Source organism: Diachasma alloeum, unplaced genomic scaffold (assembly GCF_001412515.2).
Source record: "Diachasma alloeum isolate Michigan unplaced genomic scaffold, Dall2.0 Dall_scaffold_00210, whole genome shotgun sequence".
NCBI lineage: Eukaryota > Metazoa > Arthropoda > Insecta > Hymenoptera > Braconidae > Diachasma > Diachasma alloeum.
The window spans coordinates 1,315,091-1,326,612 of record NW_021680375.1 but is presented as its reverse complement, the minus strand read 5'-3'; the positions used below and the strand labels follow the sequence as shown (position 1 = coordinate 1,326,612).

Here is an 11,522-nt window from a genome sequence, read left to right as displayed (position 1 = left end):
ACCTGTGCAATGAGCCACTTGTTAATAATCATGAAAAATAATTGATAAAAATCATTTTGATGAATGAAAATGAATAAAAACCCATTTATTGTACAAGTTATCTTTATTTCATCTTTATACCGATGCCAATAACTAGCGCACTAACATTTATTTATTTTTTATTTACCATTAATCAAACCAGATATCGTTTTCACCCAAATTTTTGTATTATCGTCGATTTATTCAATCATTCAATAAACAATCACACAGGCAGGCTAAATTGGAACACCAAATAGAGTTACGTGGATTCATCCACTTCGCAAAAATTTACAAGACCGACACAAATTTACCATTAATCAATCAATCAATTAATTATTCATTATTTCATTTGTTTATTTATTCATTGTATTCATAAAAGCGATTGTTAGCATTTACCTCTGCTCTAAGGCTCTCAGGATCTGTACAAGGCGCTCAAAAGCTGACTATTTATTTTTCCCATGATTATTAATTAATTAATGAAGTGGTTGAAGTAGACAAATCCAAACTGAGTTTGTTAACTGGGCGAATACCTCGAGAACGTCAAGTTTTACGAGAGAATGTCATGATATTTTATTGCAGATCATGAAATTCTCGTGACATTCTCCCTCAGAACTAGATATTTGCTGTGTTAACAAAAGAACTCATCACCACGTCGACGTACTCTCGTTAAACCTCCAGTTATCTCGGTAATTATCAACTCGAGCGCAAAATGTCAAAAGCTCTTTTTTGTAGGAAATTTTTCCCTCTGCAAAAAATGTTTTTTGACATTTCCCCGTAAACCCACTAGTTTCAGAGATATTTGCAAAATGTTTCGTATGAAATCCCCAGCTATTACCATTTCGATAAAAAATTATGAATCGCTGGATATATGTTATTAATTCCTTCGTCACTTTTATTTATCCTTATTCGTCATCTCGTTAAGCAGATATCTATGCATATCAGAGTAAATTATTTACAAAGTGGCCTCATCCTTCATTAAAACGCAATGAAACAAAATATGTTAAACTATTTCTTTAATGATTCAGTTTTCTTTGTTAATCTGGAAGTCTCAGTTTTCACGTAAAATTAATGAAAATCATGAATACGAAAATTATGCTACGAAATAATCACATTGTTCACTCAATTTTTCCACTGTGAAACTTAAATACTAAACTACAGATCAAATGAATTCAAGTTATTTCTCATTGAACCAAAAATTTCGTCTTTCTTTTGATAAAATAAAAAAAAATAATGTACAGAAATTAAATCAGTTATTTACAAAATTGTAATGACAATGCTGGTGAGTGATTTTCGATCGATTTAAAACTCTGAATAAATCCCTGGAAAAATTGAAAACAAAATGTCACAGTCTTAACAACTATTTACTTACAATTTAATTCATTAATCAAAAGTAATTAATTTTTCTTTTTTCTCAATACTCACATCTACAAAATTAATTCGTTTTCTTTATTTATTTAAATACTAAGACCTCGTCCTTAATTTTACACAACTGTTTAATTAATTAATTTGAAGATAAAAATGACAAAAAAAAGAATTTTTACTCTTGAACTCCAATTCCTTGATTTTTCAAAAATTTAAACAAATAAATACGTAAAAAAATTCAATAATTCCCAAATGATTCAAAAGATTCCGATTAGTTATTTTCCTCTGTTTCTCTCGTATCTGTGACATCAATTCAATAAAATTCATTCGATCTTCCATTCACTCAAAAAAAAAGTAGGTAGAAAAAAAATAAAGAGCACATCACAATCTCTCGCGCCTCTTTGTTTAGCTTCTGTCATCTCCTATCTTAAATCTTAATTATTAACCATTTCTTCAGCATTACAATTTGTTAAAATTGTTGGTTGAGGTTTTTGTTTAGAGTTGAAGAGGCCCTCGTTTGGCCACTAGGAACGTGTTCTGCATGTTTCTTATTTATCTCTGGAGACACATGCTTCATTATTTCTTCATAATTTTTTCTTTTTACGTCTTTGATGTAATGATTGATGAATTTATTGGCGTATGGCTGATAGGAGTGGGTTGGGGGGATGATATTTGTGGTGGATGCTCATGTTGCGTATCTTTTGGTCCAGAGTCGGGCAATTCTGTCGTGCTCCTCACGATTCTGGATGTACTGGGTTGCTATACTGCCAACTAGTGGATCAGCTGAAATATAATCAAATTTGTAATTCAGTATTGTTTATTAATTTTTTAATTAAGGCCCGGGTGTACGATCCTTCGAACGTTATCTCGATGTTTTTTTTCATCTTTTCTCATCTGAAATTGTCAATTGAGTCCTGCATCATGCAGAAGTTTTGAAAAATTATGAATGAATAATAAAAAAAAAGTAGAAAAAATTCTTAATTTTTTCAAAGAGCATTTTTAATTTATATTCAGAATAAGTTGAATAACAAGAAATTGAAAAATGTATCTGATTTAGGGTGACAAATGGCGGCCTGTCACCCAATATCATGCAGGGGTAAGACTGATTTCGTAAATCTTTTCCCACACTGCACAGAGACATTTATTACGGAAAAAGCTCTTTGAAAAAAGTTGTAATATTTTGGAGAATTTTTTAATCACACTTTTATCACATAAAAATGGCAGATGACTACATACTATTGTTTTGAAAATTAAGATACCTAGCTGTCACTTCCCATGAGGAGTTAGTGTTTTGTTATCCACCATGGAAAATGACAGCTAATAGATAATTTGCCACAGCGAATTAGATATTTGTAATTTCCACTTTTTTCAACTCATTCTGAACCTCAATTAAAAACGGTCTTTGAAAATTCAGAATTTTTTCTATTTTTTTAAATCATTTTATCATAATTTTTGGGAATTTCTACATGATGTACCACTCAATTGACAATTTTGGATTACGAAAGATAAAAAAAATCCAGATTACATTCGAAAGATAGTACACCCGGGTCTTAAACTGACAATAAATACAATTCGTAAAGTGACAACTATTGAACATTTCTGGAATTAACTCTCATTAACTTTAGCATGAATACGAATACTTCAGGGGATGGAATTCTATTGTAAAGGGGCGAGCAAAATGACTCGAAGAATTTGATTTAGAGTTTTTCAAATATCTCTAAATTCATTATAGTTTGAAAAACAATGTCGGAAGCCCTTTTTTGGGGGGTGAGGGTGTCTCACTGTTCTGGGGCCCTAATTTAATTCCCGCACACGATAATTTTCAATTTTCAAGTTTACATTTTCGAATTTTTGTATATATTCATACATATGGATGTTTTTTTACTGAATGAACCTTTTTAAATAATTTATTAGCCTATAAGAACTTTGGTTACAGACCCTGGGGCGATGGCCTATTGTAAGAAATTTTTTTTTCTTGCAATCAATTCCGTTAAAAATAAAAAAAATATAAGGGCAATGCTGCACTGCCGCTTGTTTAAATCATGTGTTGATGCAATACAAAAAATAAAAACTTTATTCCTGAAGGTATTACCTGGATTACAGTCTGTAAGTAGTGAACAGATGGAGAGTAGAACCTTGGAAATTGTCAGCGCTGGCGACCAATTGTCTTTCAAAATGTCGAGGCATATGACTCCCTGGCTGTTTATGTTGCAGTGGTAAATACGTGTGCGGAATGTAACCTGAAGCAGGAGAAAAATAAAGCGATTATGCATTTGAAAATATCCTGTGGATGGAAGTGCTCAAATGTCTACAACATCTCGCTGTAGTTTCTAAACTGTTTTATTTTTAGACGTGAGCAGTTGGGGGATTAGAACCCTTCATACAGCTGATTAAACCCTTTATTCATTTCAGAGAAGTAATCAATCTACAGATAATTGATTTAAGGCCCGGGTGTACTATGTTTCGAATGTTATTACAATCCAAAATTGTCAATTGAGTGTACATCTTGTAGAAATTCCCAAAAATTATGATAGAATGATAATACAAAATAGAAAAAATTCTGAACTTTTTCAAAGAGCGTTTTTAATTGGGATTCAGAATGAGTTGAAAAAGTGAAAATTACAAATATCTGATTCGCTGTGGCAAATTATCTATTAGCTGTCATTTTCCATCGTGGATAACAAAACACTAACTCCTCATGGGAAGTGACAGCTAGGTATCTCAATTTTCAAAACAGTGGTATGTAGTCATCTGACATTTTTATGTGATAAAAGTGTGATTAAAAAATTCTCCAACATATTACAACTTTTTTCAAAGAGCCTTTTCCGTAATAAATGTCTCTGTACAGTGTGGGAAAAGATTTACGAAATCAGTCTTCCCCCTGCATGATATTGGGTGACAGGCCGCCATTTGTCACCGTAAATCAGATACATTTTTCAATTTATTGTTATTCAATTTATTCTGAATATAAATTAAAAATGCTCTTTGAAAAAATTGAGAATTTCTTCTACTTTTTTTTGATTATTCATTCATAATTTTTCAAAACTTCTACATGATGCAGGACTTAATTGACAATTTCAGATGACGAGAGATGAAAAAAAACATCGAGATAACGTTCGAAAGATAGTATACCCAGGCCTTCATTTTAATTAAATTTTTCATTTTTCGTTGCCTTTCATATTTTTATAATCTTCATTATTCTTGAAGAAATCGAAAGATGATTGTGGTTTTTTTGGAGCATATGCTTTCGATTGTGACGTTATGAGTTTTACCCGTTTGGTAAAACTCAAATTAAAGGATAATTCTTCTGCTAATCTCTCGATTGTTAATCCTTTCCTGGTTCACTCCTGCCTCGGCTACTTCGGCGGTGAGCTCACGGGGGGTCCGCTCACTCGGAGGGATGTTAAGGATGGAGGATCGTGGAGGGGTTAAACCTCTTAGTAAACACTCGCGTACAGTTAGATAAAAGTATGATATATTGTCTAACTTGATGGTGAATTACACGATATCTATATTGATGGGTCGGTTTAACGCGTAGTTAATGGTGTTTTACTCGACTGAGACTCTGACTTGTGGTAGTCTTATCTGGCTGAAGGCCTGAGCTTTGACAGATCCTTTCTGTTTCGCTCTCGATCGTGCTCTGCCGTACCCTGGTGCTTCCAGAGTCCTCGAAACTCATCAAAGTCTCAGTTTGCTGATCTAAGCAATCTCACGGTTTTTCTCACTAACACAGTCTTGTGTCGTCATTGACACAAACTACAACAGTCAAACAGTTCGGTACCCCCGAACTGGACTTGTTGAAAACCGTGGGACTGCTTACCAAAGTGTCCAACTGACACCCTGGAATGGCTGACCATTGTCTGGATGGCAGGAAAGAGAAATCATATTTCTCATTCCTCTCATCCACCATTTATGTGAACATTTCACATAATTATTAACTAAATCGACGTATTGGTCTTTCCCAATACGTCACACGATTAATTGTTTATAGTTAATTGTTTTTTAACCCCTCACGTACGGGCTTGATGCCATGCATCGACCTATGAAAATATAAATGACTCTCGTTAAAATTGATTATTTCCAAAACTGTGGAATTTAACTCAATCAAATAAATAACAACGAAAAAAGAAATACTATAGCTTCAATTACATGTCGGTTTCATCATTTTCCGTTGATTAGAAGTCATTACATTTTACTTGTATCGAGCGTATTTTACGCCTGGAAACGAAAGGGCCCCTTCCGTGAGGGGTTAAATGATGATGATTTATTGAAAAAAGTTAAGGATATCCAACTGGCTATTTCTTCTCCAGTGAAATGCTTTTCTATTTTCGCAGTCGAACGAGAGAGCTTTCATTTGAGCTCCATTTGACCCCAAGTTTCCGGACATTTTACAGTAATTTCATTATTTAAACTTTGCAGGTCTGCATGTGAATCTCAATATTGAAGCGTTAGAAAACATTTTACAAATCTGGAAGAAAAATTAGAAAGTTTACTTTTGGAGAAAGATTGCTAAAATAATTAAAAAATTGGAATTTTTTTCAAAATTACGAGCATTTTATATAAATAATTTATAAACAATCAGTTTTCCACCATAAAAATAATTTGTTCGAAATCGTAGGAAATTTATTCATATTCAGAATTTTACCAGAAACCGATTTTATGCCTAAAAAATAAGGTTTCGGAAAGTTTAAACAATTTCAATGATTTATTTACAACCAAGGAATGTTTAAAAAAATGATAATCTTGTGCAAAATGTAATTTGAATGACGCTGAATATTCAGGATTTTTTCAAATTCTTCTCACGCAATTTAATTAACAAATTTGATGATTGAAAATGGCTGAATCTATAAAAAAAACAGTAATTACTTTCCAACTTTTACAATAAAGTTGGACAGATTACTATCTTTGAATTATTATACGTTACAAGGAGGAGTGACGAGAAAATAAATAAATAAATAAATAAAAAATAAATAAATATCTCATTTTAAGAAAATCATAAGATAAGGTATTATTTTATTGGGTGGAGATGAACGGTAATGGAAGCATTCTCTTACTTTTGGTGGCTTGAAGGGATATTCAGCTGAGAAATGAATATCCAGGAAGAAAACACCGCCCTCGTAGACTGATCCTGGTGGCCCCAAGATCGTTGACACCCATTCGTACAAGTTATCGCCCTTTGGACCTGCACTGCAGTTTGGGGGTGGATCCAGGGTGATCTCTGCCAGCTCCTTTTGTATTCTGAATAATTCAAACAGACTATTGTTATCCATCATCCAGTACAACTAAGGATTGATGGAAAAAAGATGAAAGAAAATTGCGATTATTTCTTCTAGTTATTTAGTTTTTTTGCTTCCGAATGAAAGCTTTGTAATCGGTCGATTTTTTTATTTTCTAATTTTGCTTGGAAATGACTTAAAATGTCATAAAACGTAGAGCTATGAGGTTTTTAAAGAATGTCTGGATGTACGTCCATATGTGCGTTCAAAATTCTGGGAATTTTTTTATAAATTTTCACAGAAAAAGGACTGAAGTGATAAATAAAAATCTGCAATTTTGGCTCATAATTGGTGTTGTTTGGGAGCACATCTGGGCAAAATTTCAGCTCAATCGGTCCAGCAGTTTTTGAGATACAGCGATGCCGAAAAAAATTTCTTTTCTCAATACACGAAAACTACTGCATCAAATGAACTTTTTTGGCGTCAAAATATTCCTTATGATAATATTTATCAAATCAGTAACTGGCATTTTTCATTTTTGTGATAAAATTGAAGTGAACACGATAGCGCTTGAAAAAATTGAGATAGGAAGTCGAAATTTGGTAGGATTCTAGCTCTTACTGAATTTCAGGCTGGGATTTCAGATGGACGAAATCGAATGAGTAGTTTTAAAGATATTCAATTTTTTGTATAAAACTATATTGTTCAATATCTCAAAAATTATTCATTCGATTTCACGTTTTTTTTTTCAAAATATTCGTCTTGATGTCTTCTATCTCGTTCTTTCAAAATATATATACCCGTTCCTACAAAGTTTACGAGATATTGGCGTTTTTCTATTTTTCTTGTCTGAAAGTTGCTTTGACGTTCCATTACATGAGTCAACGATGTGGTAAAGTTCCAAAATATTGAGGACTAGTTAGTATCATCGAGTTGCACTCCTGTGTAAAATTTCAGATCGATCGATTCAATACTTTTTGAAACAGAGCAGTTGATGCAAAACACGTTTTTTGCATAAAATGACATATCGTTGTTCTATCACTTATTTTCACATGGGAACATTTCTTAAAAATGGGGTCGTATAGGTATGCCTATCCCACTGGATGAAACCGAAATTTAATTCTCAATTTTAGAAGGTCAAACGTTTCGAGGAAACGTTCACTGCACTACACCACCAAAAAGTAAACTCAACAAGTATTGAAAAAAGTAGGATGTGTTACACGTGCGTGCGAAAAAGTGAAACTTTACGCATTAGTAACACAATATACAATTAGCAATAATTTGGAACATGAGAGACTTTAGGAAAATAAATTTCAAAGGATCTTTTCTGCATTCCGAAAAAGAATTACAAAAAGTTTTTCATATTAAGAGACATGAAGAGACGTCTTTCTAGTTCATAAGTTCTTTAAAAAAAACCTCTTTCTTCTATCACGCCCAGCGATCGAGAAATTTGAAACCCGCACGTATTATAACAACTCAAACCTCTCCTCTGTCATCTAAAGCCCTTCAACTTCGCCTACAAAAACTCAAAACATAACATATTGTTATTTCTACACTTATTTTCAAATGAGTTATTTTAGAAGAAAATGTCAAGCTCCTCCTGAAGTTTTCTACAAAAAGTTTTTTTATAAATGATCTCAAACCACTCGTTTTATACACTGAGACAAAAACAAACACGTTGTCAAACAAGTCTTGTTTGGGCCAACAAAATCGCTAGTTGAAAATTGCCAAAAAAGAATTTGTTTGGTTCGAATTTGAAAGTCTCAAACATGAATAATTGTTCTGCTTTCGACAGCAACGAAATATTTGGCTCAAGAGGCGGATAATTCACACCAGACGGTGCCTTTCAGGATCAAAATAGTATATTTCGTAACGAGTGCAAAAAAGTGTTTTTTGGCGAGTGGGAGGTTTATATCACGAGCCGAAGGCGAGTGATATAATCCCACGAGCTAAAAAACATTTTTTCACGAGTTACGAACAATATTTTTCATCACAATGTGGCGGAAATTGGACTTTTAGGCACGCGGAGCGTGCCGAAAAGTTCACTTTTCGTCACAGCGTGATGAAAAATCTCATACAGAGGAAAATTTATCAACAAATATTTTATTCCTAAGTTACAAGATTGCTATCATATTACTATTATTGTTTCATTTAAGGGTTCATTTGTTGTCTGTAATTATTAGACCGCCGAAACGAAAAACTACTGTCCCTTGTTTCGCATAAAACAAAGATTTTTCCGAGCAAAATACATATGGGAGAATCGAATAACGAAGGAGCAGTGCTAGAAATGACATTTCTTGCATGTGCAGAGAATGCAATTTTTTTTGAACTACTAAATCAATTTTTGCGACAAAAATTTTTCATTCCGGCGCACTCTCTGCATGTTTGCCACAAAAAATCCTTTTTTGATAATTTCCAAAAAACTATTTTCTTGGCACAAATAAGACTTGTTTGACAACTTTATCGTTTTTCTCTTAGTGCAGGGTATTATAAATTGTGATTAAAAATTTGATTACCACAAAAAAAAATCGTACAGAAATTTTCCGTACAGATTGCGTATAGAAGTTCTATTGGATTTCCGTATATGATATTCGGACATTTCTATATTCGTATCTATTACGTCATCATTTTCGGAGGTTTGGGAGTTTTTGTTTGGGGCGGGAGAGGGGCGGGGGTAGGGCGGCTTTTTCATAGATTTTGGTCGACAGTTATTCGATTTCAAAAGAGAGGATGTTTCAGTTTTTTTCAGAACACACTGTTAAAATTTTGTTAAAAATTTTTTTTCACAACATACTGTTAAAATTTTGTTAAAAATTTTAACATTATGTTGTGCAAAAAAATTGACAGTATTAAAAATAAATTTTAACAGTAGGTTTATTTGTTAGTGAGAATTCACGAAAATAATATCAAATTTTAACTTGTTATTGTTTGTAATTCACGGTTTCTATTATGGTAATTTAAGTCTAGTCAGTGGAGATGTTTCTCGCCATTTAGTCCGCTGCACCCGTCCTTTGAGATTTTCAATTTATATTTAAGCGTAATTTTTTTTTAGTTTACCGGGATCTATAGGGGAGAATGGGGCAATATGGACACTCGACTTAAATAATGAGTTGAATTGGATCAAATCTACTGTTCCGACTTCATATGAAGGTCATAAAACCAAACACATTGTCATAAGACTATCGTAGGAGTTGTAAGGTAAAGCAAAAACGGGGTAAAATGGACACTTCAATTTCTTCCGCAATTTTTCATGGTTCAACAATATTATTCAATTTCCGAAATACTCGTCATGACTGCGATCTTCAAATTAAAAAACTCATTTTTGAGTTTCGTTGTGGGGGTACACGGACGAAAATTTTAATAGAAAAATTTATCGAATTCATTAGAAAATTCTATTGAATTTCTATTGAACTGTTCTATTAGTTTTTGGTCGATTCTATTGAAATGTTCAATAGAAAATATTCAGTAGAAAAAGTCAATAGAATTCAATTTCTCTATACAACTTATTCTATTGAGATATTTTCTATAGAATTTCCTTGGCTCAAATTTTCCAAGTTTTTTCGTTTAATTTTCTTGATGAGAAGAAACTTGAAAAATTTGAGCCGAGCAAATTCTATAGAAAATATATAAAAAGAATAAGTTATATAGAAAAATCGAATTCTGTTGACTTTTTCCATTAAATGTTTTCTACTGAACATGTCAATGGAATCAGCGAAAAACTAATAGAAAGTTTGATAGAAATTCAATAGAATTCTCTAACGAATTCGATAGGTTTTTCTATTAAATTTTTTCGTGTGGTGCTCAGTTAAGGCCCATCACAAAGGGCGAGAATTGGTCTTTGCATTGAAAAAAAAAATTATTAAATGTCATCACCATTTCAACCTGTCATTAACTTTTTGAAAAATTCAAAAGTGTCCATTTTACCCCGACCTCCCCTATAGAAAATATTCGTATAGAAATATCCGAATATCATATACGGAAATCCTATAGAATTTCCATGCACAATCCGTATAGAAAATTTCTATACGATTTTTTCATACGTGATACCCCGCCCCAAACAAAAACTCCAACCCCCCCCCCCCCAAACTGGCTCTCCAAANATATCTCCAACTGCTCCACCAACTCCCCTCCAACATTGAGGTTATACCCACCTCTTGGCCGACGTTCCCAAAGCCTTTGATATCTTTGGATTGGCCTTAGCCTCTTTGTTATCCGGTTTGTTATCAGCAAGAGAGGATCCTCTGCCCCGACCTGTCCCACTCGATCCCGCTCCAGAGCTCATTTTCCTACACAAAAAAATCCCCTCGTCGTAAAAAAAAAGTCACCTCAACAAATCCCCCAAGACCCTTTCCCCAATGCTGTCAATTAACTCGTCAATATCAGGAGCAAATAAAAATTCCCTTGAACCCAAAACATGAGAGAAAATAATTTGCACTGAATGAATTTTACCCCTTATCTCTCTCTCCACGCCGTGTTGACGATCCTCAGACAAAAAAAGCGTCACCGGGAGTCACTTTAGTCATAAACTACAGCCGAAAGACTCGTAAAAATTACTTATCCCCCGTTAAAACAATCGGATGCCTCCCAAAATCTACGAATACTCAAGTCGCTGAACAATCTCTTTTTTTTATGTTCTTATTTTCCGTGAAATAAATTCTCTCGCCGGATTTCGACAATGGAGGTCCGAGGAACACAGACACAGAGCACGAGAGCAGGACCGAAAAGTATCTTTTTCACTGAGAAAAGTCCAGTGATTCTCGGATTTGCCTGAGTTTCCCTGACTTTTCAGGGAATTTGAGGGAATTTTAATGGGCGAATTGCGGGGGTTTTCAGAGGATTCGATGAGGGTTTTTTTTGGAGCTTGTGATTAGTTTAGAGACACCCGGGCGTCCCTGCACACACTTCACTTATTTTCCCTACCCTACC

General features: G+C 33.6%; 1 protein-coding gene across 1 annotated transcript; it reads right to left on the bottom strand.

Moving 5' to 3' along the window:
- Positions 1–84: 84 nt before the first annotated feature.
- LOC107036573 (ubiquitin-conjugating enzyme E2-24 kDa) lies at positions 85–11,522 on the bottom strand. The gene is made up of 5 exons (XM_015254611.1): positions 11,046–11,522; positions 10,748–10,882; positions 6,435–6,618; positions 3,473–3,620; positions 85–2,163 (listed from the first exon to the last, which is right to left on the bottom strand). The coding sequence occupies exons 2-5, from the start codon at positions 10,876–10,878 to the stop codon at positions 2,066–2,068; spliced, it is 561 nt and encodes a 186-aa protein (XP_015110097.1). The 5' UTR covers positions 10,879–10,882; positions 11,046–11,522; the 3' UTR covers positions 85–2,065.